Source organism: Pteropus vampyrus, unplaced genomic scaffold (assembly GCF_000151845.1).
Source record: "Pteropus vampyrus isolate Shadow unplaced genomic scaffold, Pvam_2.0 Scaffold300, whole genome shotgun sequence".
NCBI lineage: Eukaryota > Metazoa > Chordata > Mammalia > Chiroptera > Pteropodidae > Pteropus > Pteropus vampyrus.
This window is the reverse complement of record NW_011889081.1, coordinates 2,064,753-2,082,944: the sequence shown is the minus strand read 5'-3', so window position 1 is coordinate 2,082,944 and position 18,192 is coordinate 2,064,753. Positions and strand designations below refer to the sequence as shown.

The 18,192-nt window shown below is 42.8% G+C and overlaps 1 protein-coding gene across 1 annotated transcript; it reads right to left on the bottom strand.

Moving 5' to 3' along the window:
- Positions 1-3,758: 3,758 nt before the first annotated feature.
- Positions 3,759-16,523, bottom strand: MEFV (MEFV, pyrin innate immunity regulator). Its single transcript, XM_011376544.1, has 10 exons — positions 16,220-16,523; positions 12,895-13,728; positions 10,908-11,299; positions 10,395-10,490; positions 7,661-7,891; positions 7,217-7,239; positions 5,489-5,604; positions 5,279-5,311; positions 4,887-4,919; positions 3,759-4,739 (listed from the first exon to the last, which is right to left on the bottom strand). The coding sequence occupies exons 1-10, from the start codon at positions 16,494-16,496 to the stop codon at positions 4,186-4,188; spliced, it is 2,589 nt and encodes an 862-aa protein (XP_011374846.1). The 5' UTR covers positions 16,497-16,523; the 3' UTR covers positions 3,759-4,185.
- Positions 16,524-18,192: the final 1,669 nt, after the last annotated feature.

Below are 18,192 nucleotides of genomic sequence, written 5' to 3'. Positions count from 1 at the left end.
AGTCTAGCACCCACATGCCACCATACATATTTATTATATTATTGACTATATTCCCTATGCTATACTTTATATTTCCCTGACTATTTTGTAACTGCCAAGTTATACTTCTTAATCCCTTTACCTTTTTCGCCCAGCCTCCCAACCCCCCTCCCATTCTGGCACCTATCAGTCTCTATACTTATAAGTTTGTTTCTGTTTTGATTGTTCATTTATTTTGTGTTTTTTTTTTTTTTTGGATTCCACACGTAAGTGGAATTGTATAGTATTTGTCTTTATCTGTATGACATTTTAGCATAATACCCTCCAAAAGTCCATCTATTGGGGTAACCCTAGGGATTGCCTTATTCCTCTTGTTTTAAAGTCTATTTGGTCTAATATAAATATTGCTACCCCAGTTTTTTGTCATGTCCATTTGCATGAAATAGCTTTTTCCTTCTCATTGATAGCCTTGCTGGGTAGAGTAATTTTGGTTGCCATTACTTTGACTATTGAATGCCAGTCCTTCTGGGCTGCAAAGTTTCCATTGGGAAATCAGCTGACACTTTCATGGGAGTTCCCTTGTAGGTAACTAACTACTTTTCTCTTACTGCTTTTTAAGATTCTCTCTTTATCTTTAATTTTTGGCATTTTAATTATAATGTGTCTTGGCGTGGGCCTCTGGGTTCATCTTATTTGGGACTCTCTGCACTTCCTGGACTTGTATGTCTATTTCCTTTTCCTGGTTAGGGAAGTTTTCAGTCATTGTTTCTTCAAACAGATTTTCAATCCCTTGCTCTTTTTCTTCTTCTCCTTATGATGTGAATGTTTTTACACTTGTTGTCCTAGAAATTCATTAAACTATTTTCATTTTTTAAAATTCTTTTTTCTTTTTCCTGTTTCTATTGGGTTTTCTGCTACCTTGTCTTCCAAACCGCTGCTTTCATTCTCTGCTTCATTAAATCTGTTATTGATTCCTTCTAATGTAGTCTTCATTTCAGTTATTGTATTCATTTCTGACTGGTTCTTTTTTATGGTTTCTATCTCTTTGCGTAAGTTTTCACTGAGTTTAAGTATTCTTCCTTCAAGTTCATTGAGTATCCTTGTAATTAGTGTTTTGAACTCTGTATCTAGTAGTTTGCTTGCCTCCATTTTTTTTTTTTCTGGAGTTTTGCTTTTTTTCTATCATATGGGACATATTTCTTTGTTCCTTCATTTTGGCTGCCTGAAAAATGGTACCCTTTGTGTGTTTCTATGTAATAGGTAGATTTGCTACATTTTTCAGTCTTGATAGGGTTGCCCTGTGTAGTGGATGTCCTGTGGGGCCTAATGGTGCAGACTCCCTGTTCACCTGGGCCAGGTGCCCCAGGGGTGTATTTTGTGTGGGTTGTGTGTACCCTTCTCTAGTAGTTGAGCCTTAATTGCCATTGGCATGTAAGTGGGTGAGATTGACCTGGCCATGAGGACTGGCTATGACTACAGTGGAAGAGCTGTAGTGTAGGGGTGACCCTACATAGTGGGATTTGCTGTAGCGGGGCTCTGGTGCTTGCTGAGTCCACTCTTAGGTATGTTGTTTGTGGAGCTAATGGGGTGGTTCTCTGATATGGCCTGAAGCTGGCTACTGGATGTGTTGGTTCTGGAGCCTCTTGGGAGGTGCTTTGGTGCAGGCCCAGGTCAGCTGCTGCCTATGTCCAGCCCAGGGCCACCTGGTAGGAGCTACAAAGTGATCTGTGGTTAGTAACTGCCTGTGCTGGACTTGGAGGTGCCTGGGAGAAGCTGCAAACCAAGGCCCACTGCCACTAGTGTGGGGGGGCTGCTTAGCAAGAGGTACAGGGCATGCCAAGTCTAGCCACTGCTTGTTTGGGGTTTATGGACCTTTGAAAGATTTTAGGAAAGTCTGAGGTACAGGACAACTATTGAAAGAAGTTTAGACTGGTATGCGGGTTGGGTAGGTTCTTAGGGAATCACCAGGGTGGAGCAAACTTGATGGAGACTCAAATTTGGTACTCGCCTGCACCTGTAGGCTATGTGTGGTGAGGGCTCAGCAAGGGAACAATAGCCCTTGCCTGCTGGCTGTGTGGGGAGGGGGCTCAACAAAGGAAAAATGGTGCTTGCCAGCAGTTTAGTCCTGGAGAAAGCTGTTCCTCTAGCCCTTGCCCTGAAGCCAGACTATTCAGTTCCTCTCTGTATGTTCCTGGTGCTTTTTGAGCTGCCGCCCCGGTGCTGGAGCTCTGAGTGAGTGAATCTGTCAGCGAGTATGTCCCTGCACAGGCCCTTTAAGAGGAGCACCTGGGACTTCAGGAGCCCTCTGTCTCACCCGGACTGAATCCCCACTGAGTTTTATAGCCAGATGTTGTGGAGAATCTGCTTCATGGTGCTGGTAGTCTGGGCTAGAGAGCTTGCTGTGGGTCTGGGACCTCTTGCTCCTCAGTGGGACCTCCAAGCCCAGATATCGCTCCTGATTCTTAACTGCCACACATGATTGTGGGACCAGCTGCTTTGTGTCCTCGCCTCTTCAACCAGTCTTGGCATGGCTTCTTTAAATCCTTAGAATAGAAGTCTGTTCAGCTAGTCTTTCGTTAGTTCTCAAGGGTGATTGTTTTATAATTTATAGTTTAGTTGTTATTTTGATGTGGTCATGGGAGGGGGCGAGCACAGCATTTACCTACTCTGCCATCTTGACTGGAAGTCCTATACACTTTAAAAGGGTGAATTTCATGTGTGTGAATTGTAGCACAATAAAATAACCACCAGACAGGGAAAATTTTATTTTGAAGATACAAATGTTTAGTATCTAAAATATTTATGAAGAAAGTACTATAAACAACGAAGTTCAACACCTAGATTCTACATAGTAAATTACTCACAGGAGCTGTAACATTATTATAAAATGAAGCAAAAAGTAGAAAGTTACATGGAAAAATTCACAGCCTCACTAAATGGTAATAAAATAAAAACACAAGTAAAACCTCATTATATCTCTATTAAATTAGCAAAAAAAATTTTAATGTCACACACTTCTTCGGGCATAAAACATTTTTAAATCATTCTGGAGGATTGTATGGCTAACTACAGCAAGTGTTATCAAATAGTTCACATTCTGAAACCATTTTAGGAATAACAGGAGAAAAAATACATGTATGGGGAGGTGGTAGAAAATATACATGAAGCTGTTCGTGAAAAGGTTATAGCAAAGGAGAATTGGGAGTAACAAATGACCGACCATAAGGAACAGCTAAGCAAATAGGGCATGTGTACTGTGTCAGTATATGGATTATGCATATAGAACAAAGCTCCATGAAGACAGCAAAGCTTTTGTTTCATGTTCTGGTCACAACCATGGAGAATCTGAGTCCAATCTAGGCTCTAGTGTGAAAATGTAGAAAGAAGAGTTGGGGTAAGAGGAGTTTGGATTTTAATGTTCATTTGATTCTTCTTTTCTTACATCCCTTCTCTTTACATTAGATCTCTTTAAATGGAGGATGATAGAGGGAACATTTGTGAACTAGAGCACCTAATTTTCTACAGTACCACACATTTTGAGATACAGATCAGGATAGAATTTGACACTTAGAATATGTGTCAAATGTTTTTCCACCACAGCAGCCCTATCTCTTTCAAGGTGTTCAGTAGGGAAATGGGATCTCACAGCAATCAATCAAGTGACAACAAATGGATTTATGACCAAACTTTCTAATCAATTTATTTATGAAGCTCAGCCAATACTCTTAAGAACCATAGTTTATTAATCTAGATACAAAAATAGTTTATAACAATCCAGTCTGCTTGTTTCTCTTTCTAAACTTCCAAAGTTCTCAAGACAGGGGAGGCTAGAATCAGGGGACACATCCTTGCTGTGAGGTCTTGAAGGAAAATGAGGGTGGGACCTTGGCCTCAGGAGCATCTTAGGGTATAATTCATATACAAGGATTTATTTAGCAATAGTCATGTACTTCCTACTCTGAAAAACATGGCATGTCATCAGTACATATAGTCTCTTCACTCTTGGCTTACCATTATTTTTGTACCTAATTTTGTACTTCTGCAGTAGCAGAATTCCCTAGCTCCTGGGGACACAGGGACTGTTCTCTTATTCATTATATTCCCCACAACACCCAGAACCCAGTATGTGTTCAGTAATGACTGTAGAATGTATGAATTCAAAATACAAGGCTGGGAGTTGGAAGAGAGATGCAAAGTGTTGGTCATTCAGTGAGGCGCCTGGCAACCCACTGGACAGATGGTAAGAGGTTCTGTGTTCTTCCCTCCATTATGTGTCCCAGGGCTGAAAATAGGTTGAAGGGGCCCAGAGAAAGAGAAGCTGGTGAATGTGTAGATGTGGGATTTGGCTGTTACATTGTAAAAGGAAATTTCTCCAGCCTTGTAGTCCAGAAAGATGCCCACACACCTGGGGGGCTCCTTCATCCGCAGGCGGGTTGGGGGAATGGTGGATGCCTGGTACTCATTTCGCTTCATCATCATCACCACCCAGTAGCCATTCTCTGGTGACAAAGTGATGCTCCCCTTTCGGTTTATGGATGTTTTACAGATGCCCAGGATCCACTCTGTCTTGTCTCCCACCTTCACTTCCCAGTAATGGCAGCCAGAGAAGAAGCTCGGAGAGCCCAGGGTGATGATACAGCTATCAAATCTTTCCGGGCTGTCAGGCAGACAGTTCCACTTGTTTCCAAGTCTCACACTCTTCAGGTCATCAGAGAAGATGAGATTGGGGTGGGCGGTTTCTACATCCAGAAGCACATTAACTTGCAGAGAGAATTAGAATACATGGGTACCAACCCCACAGGTTCTCCCCTGTCCAGGAAACATGGACAGGGCTGTTCTTCTAGAACACAGGGGACAGCACAGGGACCTATCAGGCCAAGGCCACTTGCATTGATCTTGGCACTTACCAGCATGTGCCTGAGCACCAATCAGTTTGGGAACTGCAGAGAAAAAGGAGATGGGGAAAAAAATCCTGAGCATTCCTGTTTGGTAGGCTAAATCTACCCTGGTACCCACAGCAAGGAAAGACAAGGGACCCCCATGCTCAGGACCTTGATTCTTCTGCTTGTATATAACCCCATTTATCCCAGGGACCTGGGCCTGCGTTGGGGACTCTGTGGTCTGATGTGTTGAACTAGCCAAGTGAGTCTGGCACAGAGCTTGTGAGAGCCTGTCATGACCTTTCTCTTACCTTTGTTACAGGTGTTTTTCTCTGTTCTAAACAATGCCCAGAAATCAGTAGTACAAGGGAATATCACAATAATGCCTACTCAGCACATGTAACTACCATCATACTTACCACTGAAGGTTTCCATTTCTGAATGCAGGTTTTCTAAAAGGAGAAAGAGAACTAGAGTTAAATTCCCAGCTAGGAAGTTATCAGGAAGAGGCTAAAGACAGAGTCAGAAGGCCATGAGAAGTGGAGAAGGAATGCCAGCGGGCTCTGGGCTACATGGATCGCAGGGCGGAAGTGAGCAGGTGCCTCCCATCTTCCCCTAAGCCCACCTACCTGAGAAATGCTTCATGCTCTTCTCCATAAACTCTAATTTCTGGTAGAGCAGGTGTACCTTTTCTTTCACCTCTGGAAGGGTGGTCCATGGCTTAGGGGTAGTCACCATCTTGGCCCTAGAGACAAAAGACTGTTGTCCAGAGAAGGCTGGAACATGGAAGTGGACCAAGCCTCCATGAGCTGGAGGGGAGGTACAGCCTACATAGGGTATACTCAGCCCAGCCTTGGCTTTGCAAAGAAAGTCCTCCCTGGACTTCAAGCTCTAAACACTGGTCCTCAACTTTGGCTATGAGTTTGCATGACCTGGGGAGTTTTGAAAAAAACACTGATATTAAAGCAACAATGAGTTTTAATAATGGCCGTAAAATGGTGCTGATATTGAAATGCTCAGCCCAGAATTATCTATGTCAAATTAATTATACTTCCCTATTTTCTTTCTATTGAAATAAAAATGATAATAGATGAAAAAAAAACAACAATGAGATACCACTTCACACCCATTAGGGTGGCTATTTTTAAGAAAAAAAAAAACGGTGTTAGCAAAGATGTGTAGAGGTTGAAACCCTTGTGTATTGCTGGTGGAAATGTAAAATGACACAGATATTGTGGAAAATAGTTTGATGGTTTCTCAAAAAAAATGAAACATATAATTACCATATGATAGAGCAATTCCATTTCTGGATATATACTCCCCAAAATTAAAAGCAGAGACTAAAACAGACGTATCTACACCAATATTCATAGCAGCCGTCATCATTCAAAATAGCCAAAAGGTGGAAGGAATTCAAGTGTCTACTGATGGGTGGAATGGATAAACAAAATTTGAAATATACATACAATGGAATATTATTCAGCCTTAAAAAGGAATGAAATTTGGACACATACTACAACGTGGGTGAACCTAGAAGACATTATGCTAAGTGAAACAAGCCAGACTAAAGCACAAATATTTTGATTCCACTTATTAGAGTATAAGTAGTTAAGAGTAGTCACATTCACAAAGACAGAAAGTAGAGTGGTAGTTGCCAGGGTCTGGGAAAGGGGGAAATGAAGAATTGTTTAGAGGTATGGAATTTGCATTTGGGAAGATGAAAAAATTCTGGAGATGGATGGTGGTGATTATTGTACAATAATGTGAATGTACTTAATGCCACTGAATGTACACTTAACAATGCTTAAAATGGTAAATTTAATGCTATGTATATGTCACCCTCCCCCCACCCCCCCAAAAAAGCCTTTAAAAATTGTTTCCTGGGTTGCTCTCCTGAAGATTCAGATTTAATTTATTTGCCAGGTCCTGGATGTCAGGATTTTGTAAAGCTCCTGGGGTGATTATATTCAGCCTCCTATTCTGCTGCCTGCTAGGCTTAGCAGCTCTATTCTTGGAAAGTGCTTCTCTTCCTGAGGCCACAAGCACTTCTGCAGAAACAGTTTTTATGAGGTGAATTGCATAAGACGCAGTCTATTAGGGGGGGTTTCTTATGAAGCCACCATGAGCACGGCCAGCTGTGTTCATTCTTTCCAATTTTCAACCCCATGCTCTCCCCTCCTGATTGCACTGCAGTTTTCCTTACACAAATCCAGAAAGGCCTTAGATAGCTGTAGGAGATGGGAGGAGCCCAGGGAGGAGTCCCACACCCAGGATTTGGGAGCATCTTCCTTCTAGAATTGCCTCCCCAAATGCCTCCTACAGGACACCCGAGGTAATAGCAGGGGACCTCTCAGTACCTGTACAGGGTGACTCCGATGTCCTAGGAGAGAAAAGAGAAAAGCTCTCCATTACCAGTCTCCTATGGGCTGCACTGACCACTGGCCTCTCTTCTTGGGCTCTCAGCCTCAGGGTGTTAACACAACTGGGACGCCTCTACCCAATTCTAATTCTAATTATTTGAGGTGGCAGCCCAGCTGGGCCCTGCAACAGAACTGCATCCAAGCTCTGCTGCTCTCTTCTGGGAGATTCCAGGAGATTCCCTGGATTCTGGGCTACCTGGGGCTCCCGAGAGCTCATCAAAGGGGTCTGGGCACAAGAGGCATTGCAAGCCACCAAGACCAATTTCCACCCATGGCTCCAAGGGCCTCACCCAGTAGCTTGGGCAGAGCTGAAGGTTGTGGGAGCCCATGTCATTCTGCTGGGCACAGCAGGCAGGCAAGGCCAGGTCCAGCCACACTCACCTGCATAAGCTCCCATTCTGACTGGCACTGCTTGGCCTCCAGCTCCTCAATCAGTTCATCAAGAAGGGCGATGTCCCTGGACACTTGGTTGTCATATGTCTCCCAGACTTGGCCGATGGTCTGGCCCAGGTCCTCCAGCCAGGCCACAAAGAGCTGTTCTTGCTGCTTCAGAAACTGATACAACTGCTCCAACTGGTACTGGACTTTCTGCTTTGGGGTCTCAGTTAGTTTCTGGGAACAGGATAGGGAGGTATAGGGGTCTATGTGGTAAGGTGGATATATGTGTCTCGGGAATCCTCAGAATCTCACCCCCTAGAGGTGGACAAGAGGCATGCTTCCTCAGTCTCTTGGAGGCCTGAATTCCAGAGCAGGAGGCAAAATGGGCCAGAATCTTCCTCAACAGCTGAGGGTAGAAGGGGTTGACTCTTGAAAAATGCCCTAAAACTTTGTGTTATAGATTAGATTTTATTCCCTCCAACATCTTAACTCCCCAGGACCTGAGAATGTGATCTTATTTGGAAACAGGGTCTTTGCAGATGTCATTAGTTAAGATGAGCTCATACTGGGGTGGGGCAGGCCACTGGAGTGAGGACATTTGGGTACAGACACACAGAAAGAACACCATATGAAGAGACACAGGGGAAAGATGGACATCTACAAGCTGAGGAGAGAAGCCTGGAACATGTTCTTCCCTCATGGTCCTCAGAAAGAACCAACCCTGCAAAAACCTTGATATCAGACTTCTAGCCTCCAGAACTGTGAGAAAATAAATTTCTGTGGTTTAAGCTACTTAGCTGGTGGTACTGTGATATGGCAGCCACAGGACACTAAGATACCTAGTATTACCTTCTTCCTTCCTTGAAAGCCACTGTGAGGATGACATATGCCTGGAGTGATAAATGGACAAGATTATGACCACCAAAGTCTCCAGAAGGGAAACTTCATTCCACTCCCTGTCTGCACCCGCCCCGAAGTGTTGGCATGCAGAAGGTTCTCAGTATGGCTCTGAATGACAGTGGTCAGTCTATTTATTTGAATATAAGTGAACTTGACTTACACTACCATTGCACACTGGTCAACTATTAAGCTCTTCTATCTCTCTGTTTCTCATCATCACTAGGAAGCTTCTTAATCAAGGTAAAGTGGCTCTAGGATACCTCTTCCTTCCTCCAAGGAGTGAGAGGGCCCTTCAGATCCACTAAGACTGAACTTGAGAAATCTCATCAATTTTGGCTCAAAAGGACAGCATTAACTTTAGTTATTTTGAACCAGAAACATCTCCTTACCTTTTGTGTTGTTGATGATGGTAACTGACTTTTTTTTTTTAAGGACAGGTCAGTTGTCTGGTTCAGTGGCCTATATTCTAAAATTATGTGATGATTTTGCTCATAATTAAATTCAGGCTAAGCATTTGGGCAAGAATACCATATATTTAAAGCTGTGGTCTTTCTAGCACATCCCATGAGGAGGCAAAGAATGTCCAGTTTGTCCATCATCATTATTGCGATACTAGGATTGGTCACATAGTTAAGGAGGGGTCTACTAGACCTCTCCATTGTAAATATACTTTATTTCTTTTATAATTGTTAAGTAATTCATGGAGTGGTACTTAGTGTGTAAATATCCTGTACTCTAACGATCTTCTAAAAGTTTTAGCATTTGTTGATGATCTATGTCAGTGTCAGTTGTTATACTGGTGTTTGTATAATGGAAATTTCTAATTCAATGATTCTTCTATACTTGCTTCAGTTAGCATTCTGCTGTAAAGAAGAGCTTTTCCTTCCTTTTTCCTATAATTAAATTTTTCTTGATTACTGAAAGGAGGAAGAGAAGTGGTTCTGAAAACAGCATCTTGTTTCTGCAGGGGCCTGTGTTGCTATGAGTTTCTTAGGGAAGGCTGGACCCTCTTGTCTCCCTAGGTTTCCCTGAGCAGCCCAGGCTCCTGACATCCTCCTCAGGGGCATCCCTGACCTCTGATCCATCCACAAGTTCTAAGCCACCTGGGATTATAAGAAAGAGTTTTCATTTTACTACAATTCGGAGTTTCCCAAAAGTCAGATGCCTAGGCCAATGTCACCTCCTCTCATTCTGTCCCTTTTTATTTTCGCTGTTTCCCATTGTGGTGAGATGGGTCCCAATAGGAATTTGGAACCCAGAGAGGGAGTCGGGATCCAACCAATAGAAATGTATCAGCCAAATCGAGGCTCTGGGGTGGGTGCCTTAACTTGCAGGGAAAATGGAAGTAACTCATGAATCCAAAGAGGCTAAACACCAGCTTGACAGAAGAAGGCCAGTAATCTGTACTTACTGAAATCTGTGGCGTCACAAAACCACAGTTTTAAAGAAAATGTCTACTTTAGCCATTTGAATTTTAAAAGTCAATATGGTTTTTGTAAAAAAATAAAATGGACAACAACAACGATGATAAAAACAATACAGAGGAGAATTTAACGTTGGATCCCAACTGTCAGTGACAGACACTGGCATTAGTTTCTCTAAACCATTTTGTGGTATGAGAAAGTACGACAGTATCCTTGGAGATGCAGTTAGGCCTCCTCTGCAGGGACAGGCTTATCCTTTACCTCTCCCGCCTCCAAGAGCAGGTGATTCTAAATATGTGATCAGCTCTGCTTCCCTATGAACCTCAGGGACACTTGTTCACTCTAGGTTCCCTCCTCCCTTCTGCAGTGGTGAGCCCAGGCAAGGTTCGGCCATAGAATGCCCTTGGCTTTACCAGGTAGTTTGCTGTGTCCTTATCCCCCTGAAGTCTCTGCTCCTCTCCATATTTTTTCAATTCTTTCAGATGCTCCAGCTGCTTCTGAATTTGCGCCTGGAAAAAGAACACTTGTTGAAGCTTAAACTTGGCTCCTGCCACCTTTAGTTGATGCCAGCTCTAGAAGGGAAAATATGCTTTGGGGAGTAAAGCTGAGGATGTTGCAGCCAAGAGCACAGGGAGGGTACCCAGGAAAAAGAAGAATGAATCCATCATACCAAGGGAAGCAAAGCCAAGAGAGAGATTCCTAATGACCTATGAGTACCTGGATTCTGCTATCCCTGAAGCTAGATTCTGTTGGACCTCTGAGTTACATAAGTGGATAAATTCTCTCTTTGCTGACTTGATTTGTATTGTGCTTTTGCCATTTACAGCTCAAGAATGCTAGCTCATGCACCAATCAGTAACAATGGAAAATGAAGTAAGCGTGTCTAAATGCCCAGCAGAGTAGGGCCCCCAGGCAGGAAGGCCTACCTTGTATTCCAGGGCAGCCTCTTCAATGGGGCGCACCTGATGGCCTCGGTGCTCTTGACTCAGGCTGCAGATGAGGCAGATGGGCTCTCCGTGGTCCTCACAGAAGAGCAGCTGGAACTGCTTCATGTGACGCTCACATTGTGGCAGGGGCTTAGGGCTCAAGCTAGCCTTCTGTGGGCCCTCTTGCTGCTTGCAGTGTCCAGAGTGCTTCCCTGTGAGTGAGGCTTGGTACCTGGGGCAGCTGGGTGAGTGAACACCGGGGACCTTGGGATCCCTAGAAGCAATGGAGCAGCTGCAGGAATCATGTGTACAGGTCCCACCAACCAGGTCTCCTTGGGTGCAGCAAAGGGTACACACAGACCTCCCTGGGGATATGGGAGTGGAAAAATCTCCTGAGTGACAAACCCAGGGTATTACAAAGGGGTAATACAAAAGCACAGCAGAGACAGCCTATGCCTGGGACATATGAGTTCTCTTTTAGACTGCAGCCACCTCCTAGGTTGTCCTCCCCTATGTCCCCTCCAGTAAGGCCCTCCAACAATTCCCCTCCAACAAGCCCCTGTGACTGAGGGCCAAGGACTAGATCTCATGATAGTCCTGAGAGCTGGAATTCTTTTATCCTAAAGAAAGGTCTTTTGCTATAGATTCTATGACTTCCTTCTGCACATACACTGATCTAGCAGGTGATATAAAGATAACAAAACATTCTGACCAATGTTTGCTTTGCCACTTAAAATCACTCAATCTGCTCATAACTCATGAAGGAATTCCCCAGGGACAGTGACTGGCTTATAGCTGGACTCCCAGCCTGTAGTAGAGTCCTTGGCACATGGTAAGCCTTTGGGAAGTATGCTGAATGAAGGCACAGACTGACCACTTCTCACACTCAGGTTCAGGAAGCATTAAATAAAAGTAAATAAAGGAAGTTCATAAGACTGAAGGGTATAACCCACCATGATGATGTACAGCTATGACTATCTGTGCCCCAAGACCATAGCACAAATTTATAAAACAGAAATGACAAAAGATATAAGAATAAAAATATATTGAATCCATTAGTGCCCTCTCATTTCCTCTTTTCACCAGGTCCCAGGGATTTATATCCTGTGAGACTGCAAGAGGCCCCCAATAACCATTCTTCACTCCTACCCTTGTAATAGAATTGATCGCTGTTCATATGACTGCTTCTCCCCCCCCCCCAAAAAAAAACTACATTTCTCAGCCTCCCTTTCAGTTAGGTATGGTTATTTGACTACATTCTGAAAAAAGGGATATAAAGGGAGCTCTCATGATCAATTTCTAGAAAATTTTGGAAACCTTCCCTAAGTAGTACTATTCTCCTTTGTCCATCTATCCTGCTGCATGGAATGAGGGTGCCACCATCTGAGATCATGAGTTTGAAAGTAAACTCTGTGGGGCAGAAAAACAGCAGAAGCCTGGGTTCCTGGCCCATGGAGCACCACATCTGTCTTGGATCACCTGTGCAACATTCATGTGAAAGAGGAACAAATTTCTACCTTATTTCAGTTACTGTTATTATAGTGTTTCTGTCATTCACAGCCCAACATAATCCTAATTTCTGCCTCCTTAGTAAAAGAGATCTAGGATTTTAGCCAACAGCTCTCCTCTTTGCCCAGAGAGAGGCAAATGGCAGAATTTGGATCCTATGACATGCTGCCATGGGGTTATTGGGAGAAGGAGATATTTTTACCCAGTCTTTCTCAGATGCTCAATCTGGAGTCCATGAAGCCCTGGGAATCTTAAAGAAGAACTTTAAAGTGTTTAAGAACTAAGCGAATTGATGTGACATTTTGTGAAGATGTGTACACATAGCTTTTGTTTTTCAGGATTCACAGCCTCCAAAAGATTCTCAGAGCTTTGGGACTGTAGGGGACACTCAGGGATCTGGTGACATAAATACAGTAGGGATAAAAGGTCACAAATCTTAAAGATGTCAAGTATTCTGGATTCTAGGGTCCTTTCTTACCTGAAGATGGAGGGATTTCTGGATTTGAAGGCTCATGGAGCACACTGCCTACCACCTCTCCCAAGGTTTTAAGAGTCTCTGGACCCTCAATTCCATTTTTCTCCGAAGGTCCTATAGATTCTGGATGCTCACAAGTCTTCTCCTCTTTAGCCAATGATATATTGGAAAATGTATTCCTGAATGCTCTCCCACCCAGGATCACGCAATGTTCTGAATTCCTGGAGCCTCTCTCTGGAGCCACAGCAGCCCCTACATCCAGAGTGGCCACTTCGCTGGGGGTGGCTGTTAAGTCTAGAGTCTCACTTCTCATTTTCTCTTGAGGAAAAAGAATGCTTGGATTGAGGGGTTCTCTCTCTCCCGAAGAAATGGTAAATTCAAGACTTTTGGGTCGCCTTTTTGAAGGTAAATGTGCTTCCGATAGCTTGCATTCTTTTCTTCCCAGGGACCCAAGTGACCCACTGGAGAGTCCTTGGAGCCTTCCTGCAGAGCTGGCATTCCTGCGTAGCCTGACACTCACATTGTTCCCCTTCTCCGCTTGCAGCTTGCTGGGCAATGCACTTCTCCTAGAAGACAGGATCGCACCCCTGGCCCCTGGCTTTCCCTGCATATCCGGGCCCTCCGAGCTCTTCTGATCTCTCCGTTTGCCCTGAGGCTTCTTCTGGGTCCCCCTCCCAGCTTCAGGCTGGCTGGCTGGTAGGCTCATTGCCCCATCACCACTTTGCCGCTGCCTGTCACCTTCTGGGTCATCTGGTATCCTCAGGTTCTTGAAATTATTCTCCCCAGAGAAACAAGACACTTCTGCACAGCTGGTGCCACTTTCTTGATTTGGATACTCTGAAAAGACAAGGAGACACAAAGGCATGAAAATGTTAGGTGCTCAGGGCCAGGGGCTGGGGGAAGAGAGAGGAGAGAGAATAGTCTCAGAAATCAAAGCAGTTTGGAACATTCTAGACAACAGCAGTCAATTACCATTAAATAATAACATACTAATTATTTGGTATCTATTTTTCAAATAGTCCTTTCAAACTTTTTAGGCAGGAAAACTTGTTTCCAATATAAAAATTCTAAAACCACAATTCTTCATACATAAGACAAATAAAAACCCTAGTTTATTGGTATAAATTTGTGTGCGATTATAGATGTACAAGACTCATTCATAAAATCAATCAATAAAGAAGAATTAACGTGTGGAAGCTAGACTTTTGTTGGTGAGCACACTGTAGTGTATCCAGATATTGAGTTATAATGTAATAATGGTTATTAACCATTGTTACATCAAAGAAATATCAAACAAACAAACAAACAAACAAATAAATAAATGCTCCGAGGAAACAAAACTCAATTACAGTAGTAAGCAAGAGGAAGAACAGATGTATTCAGAATGGCAAAGTAGTGGTAACAATCACTGAAGCTGGGTAATGAGTACAGAGAGGCTTCTTCATGGTTCCCTCTACTTCTGAGTATGTTTGAAAATCCATAATTAAACATTTAAAAGAAAGAAAACCTTCCATACAGAAGGGGACAGAACAGAATGTGTATCTGTCTCAATCTTGGCATTAGATATAGTTTAAAAAGTATATCTCTCTTGAAGATTTGTAAACAAAAGTGCCCTCTTTTAGGCTTCAGTCCAAATTCACATTATTCATGTAGTCCATGAGTGTAGTGCAAACTCAAGAGAATAATTTCATTTGAAGAAGGTTCTAGGCGGCATTATCCTCAAACAATTAGAGTGAGCAAATGGACCTTTTACCGGAAAACTCAACTCAAAGCCAGGCCTCAAAGAATTCCCATACTACTGGATGATATATTAGAAACTTGTTAAGAGAGTAAATCTTAAAGGTTCTCAACTCACTGTATGAGAAGACGGATGTTAGCAGAACCTATGTGGTAATCATTTCACAATATATGTAAATCAAATCATCATGCTGTATGTCTGAAATTTATACAATGATGTATGTTAATTATTTCTCAATAAAGCTGGGAAAAAAGAATTAAGATGTTTGGCAAACGAATTTGAAATCTAATTATGAAGGACAGTTACAATTTCAGAAACTAATTTATTTATTTTTTCCCCACTTTGGTTTCATGAAGAAAATCCTAACTCATGCAGAAAAGTAAGTATAAATGGTAATTTTTTTAAAAAAACAGGTTGCCTAGAAATTTCAGGGTACTATTTAATTAAGCAGAAATGACAGGAAAGGCTTAATTCCAAGGTCTATATAAAAATAACCTGTACTTAGCACCTTAATTTTTGGTTTGAAGATGTTCTTATTAAAATTACTTTATAGTTGTTTAAAACACTTTGCTGTTGGTTTTGTAGGAAAACATGTTGCCAAAACTGGTACAAGAACTGGTGAGAAACCATGAAGCTGCTAGTAACCAGATTTGAAAATATGAAAAAGTAATTTGAAAATTCTATTCATCAGATTATTCCAGACTCAACTTATGGTTGGTTTAGTTCTATCACTCTTTCAAAGAATAGAGGATTTTTATGTCATTTAAACTATTCTATCACATAGAAACACAGGAAAAGTATTTCTAATGTATTCTTAAAGTAGAAATAGAAGAAAAATTCAAACTCCAAATATTTTTTAAACTCCAAATATTTTTATTAGGTACTCCCCCCAAAAATCTCAAAACACATCTAACAGCAGAAATCACATTCTTTGATTATAATATAATAAAATCAGAAAGTATGGCAAAAGGGTAGCAGAAGAAGAACTAGGAGAAATAAGGAAAAAAGAAAAAAGATGAAGAAAGAGGGAGAGAGAGAAGGAGAGAAAGAAAGAAGGAAGAGAGAGAGGGAGGGAAGGGAGGAAGGGAAAAAAGAAAGGAATGAAGTCTTCTTGAGAATTTTAAAATGCCTTTGTGAAATGTGTTAAAGAACTCAAAACTAAAATCAGGTGGATAACAATGAGAAGATTACCTATCAACCCTATTAATAAGATCGGTTAGCAGGCCCTTTTTGCTTACCCAGATACTCGTCTGTGCATAAGTGTTAATCACAAATGAAGTGAGGAATTCTCTACACACAGACATCTAGCTCCTACCTTTAATGATCCTTCCAAGTCAGAATCTCAGCCATCCCTCTTTTTCTTTTTAAGAGCCATTGGGAGCCTTAGTTTTATTAATTCAGCTCCAAAGACCAGAGCAGGGAAAAGGACTTGCTTGGCCAGAGTCACTAGTGTCATGGCACACCTGGGACTCCTAACCCCTAAGTCATAGTGCACTAGTCCGAACAGGCACTTGTTCTTGTACTTTCCATACCATCCCATAAATAGCCAGCAGTTACAATGGTAGAGAAGGGGGCATGGGGCCTGCTTACCTGGGCCAATTGCCTTGTGGAGCTCTTCTGCCAGGAGGTGCTGGTTGATGGCCTTCAGGACCTGCAGGGTCAGATGCACAGCACACTTTTCCCCATAGTGGTCGAGCAGCAGAGTGGCCAGCTTCACTGGCTTAGCTGTCTGGAGCTGACCCCTGGGTATCCGGGGTGGCACCTTCTCCAGGCTGATGTTCTGCAGCTTGAACTTGAACTTCTCAAGGTCATAGGGCACCAGCTCTTCCAGGGAGAACAACAGGTGGTCTCTAGGGGTCTTGGCCATAGCGTTGACCGAGAGAGGCTGGTGCCAGCTGTCTGGCTTCTGGGAGAAGAAAAAGCCCTCTGTCCTGGAACCCAGAGTATGAGTGAGACGAGGCAGCTTGTGAAATAACGGAAAAGGCACAGGAAATGCTCTGTGTTTTGGTGAGAAATGAGGCTATGGGAGTGTCATTGCTGGCTTGTGTTCTCTTTCTTGCCGATTCAGAGGCTTTTCCAGCTGGGAGATTCCTTGCCACACATGTGGTCCTCTAGTGCCCCAGCTCTCACCTCCAAGGGCTGGACTACAGAGCTGGTGGTAAGTCTGGGAGGGAGGTTCTGGGATTGGATTCCCATCTCTTGATCCTTGGGAAGGCTCTCAGATGCTTCCTTCTCTCCTCCTCCCAGGATTTGGGTGTGGAGGGTGGCAGCAGAGCCCCTGGTCCCACCCTGGAGAGGACTATGTTCAGCTCCTGTGGCCAATTGTTTTCTGCCAGACCCTTGGGGGTTTTTATTGACACTCCAGAGCCAATGGCAGGGGGAATAGGGGACAGCAAATATACCCCTGCAAGCTTTGCGGTTCCCTGCCCAAGAAGGCAGGCAAGGCCAGAAGGGCACTGCCAGGAGGCAAGCCCTGATATCGCCCCTGCTGATGCAGTTTCAGTTGTCTGGTACTTCCAGCAACACAAGGGCCCATAACGCCATGCCTGGAACCACCATCCTGATTTGTTTGTTCCCAGTGCTGACTTTACCCTGGCTTCCGAGTAGCATTCCCAGGAGAGGATGCCCATCTATGCACACTTACTGCACAAATATTCTGGATACCGTGCCAGGATGCTGGAGAAACAAGGTGAAAAAGACATGATGTCCTTTGGAGCTTACTGTCCAGTGTAGGGCCCCAGAGGAGGCTTCAAATTTGTATGTGGGGGTGAGCTGACTTCTTCCTCCGTTAACTGCTTCTGTCATTCTGCATACTCTAATTTTTATCCCCAACTTTTTGTTTTGAAAAGTTTCAAACTGACTGAAAAATTGAGAACATAGTACAATGAACACATATACCCTTTACCTAGATTAGCCAACTGTTTATATTTTATAGATTTGGTGATATTCTCCCCTTTCCTCACCTCTCCTCTTTCCCTCTCTCTCATGTTTTCATACACGCACTTTTTTTTTTTCATGAACCATTTGGATGGTTCTGAATTTGGATGAATTGAAAACATCATATCACTCCAAATACTCTAGATACCTTAAACACCCAGAACAAGGATACAAGTATATCATTTTAAGTAATAAGAATACAATCATCATACTCAGGAAATTTAATGTTGTTAAATAAAATTTTCCCATTTGTCTTGATAATGTCCTTTACAGCTTTTTTTTTTTTTTCAATCCAGGGTCCAATCAGAGATTGCTTTTAGTGAAATGTCTTTATAGTCTCCTTTCACACTTCTCTTGCCTTAAAAAAAAATTCTTTCACGACATTAATATTTTTGAAAAGTCCATTCCAATCAGAATGTCCCTCAGTTTAGATTTGTGTGATTGTCTCCTCATTATTAGACTGAAGGTACATTCAGGCATCCTTGAGATCTCACTACTATAAAAGTACATTTTTTCTTTGTAATTAATTAAGCAACCCAATTGTGTAGAAATTTCTGTTTTTCCCACAATCTTTCACTTCATGGTTTAGCATTCATTGAAGATCCTTTTCTGAATCAATTGCTACA

Excerpts from the sequence above, each read along its gene's own strand:
- MEFV (XM_011376544.1), bottom strand. The coding sequence starts at position 16,496 with ATGGCCAAGACCCCTAGAGACCACCTGTTGTTCTCCCTGGAAGAGCTG. Across the intron at positions 11,300-12,894 it reads AGAAATCCCTCCATCTTCAG|GAGATTTTTCCACTCCCATA; the intron begins GTAAGAAAGGAC and ends TTTGTCACTCAG. Across the intron at positions 5,312-5,488 it reads GAGCATGAAGCATTTCTCAG|AAAACCTGCATTCAGAAATG; the intron begins GTAGGTGGGCTT and ends TTCTCCTTTTAG.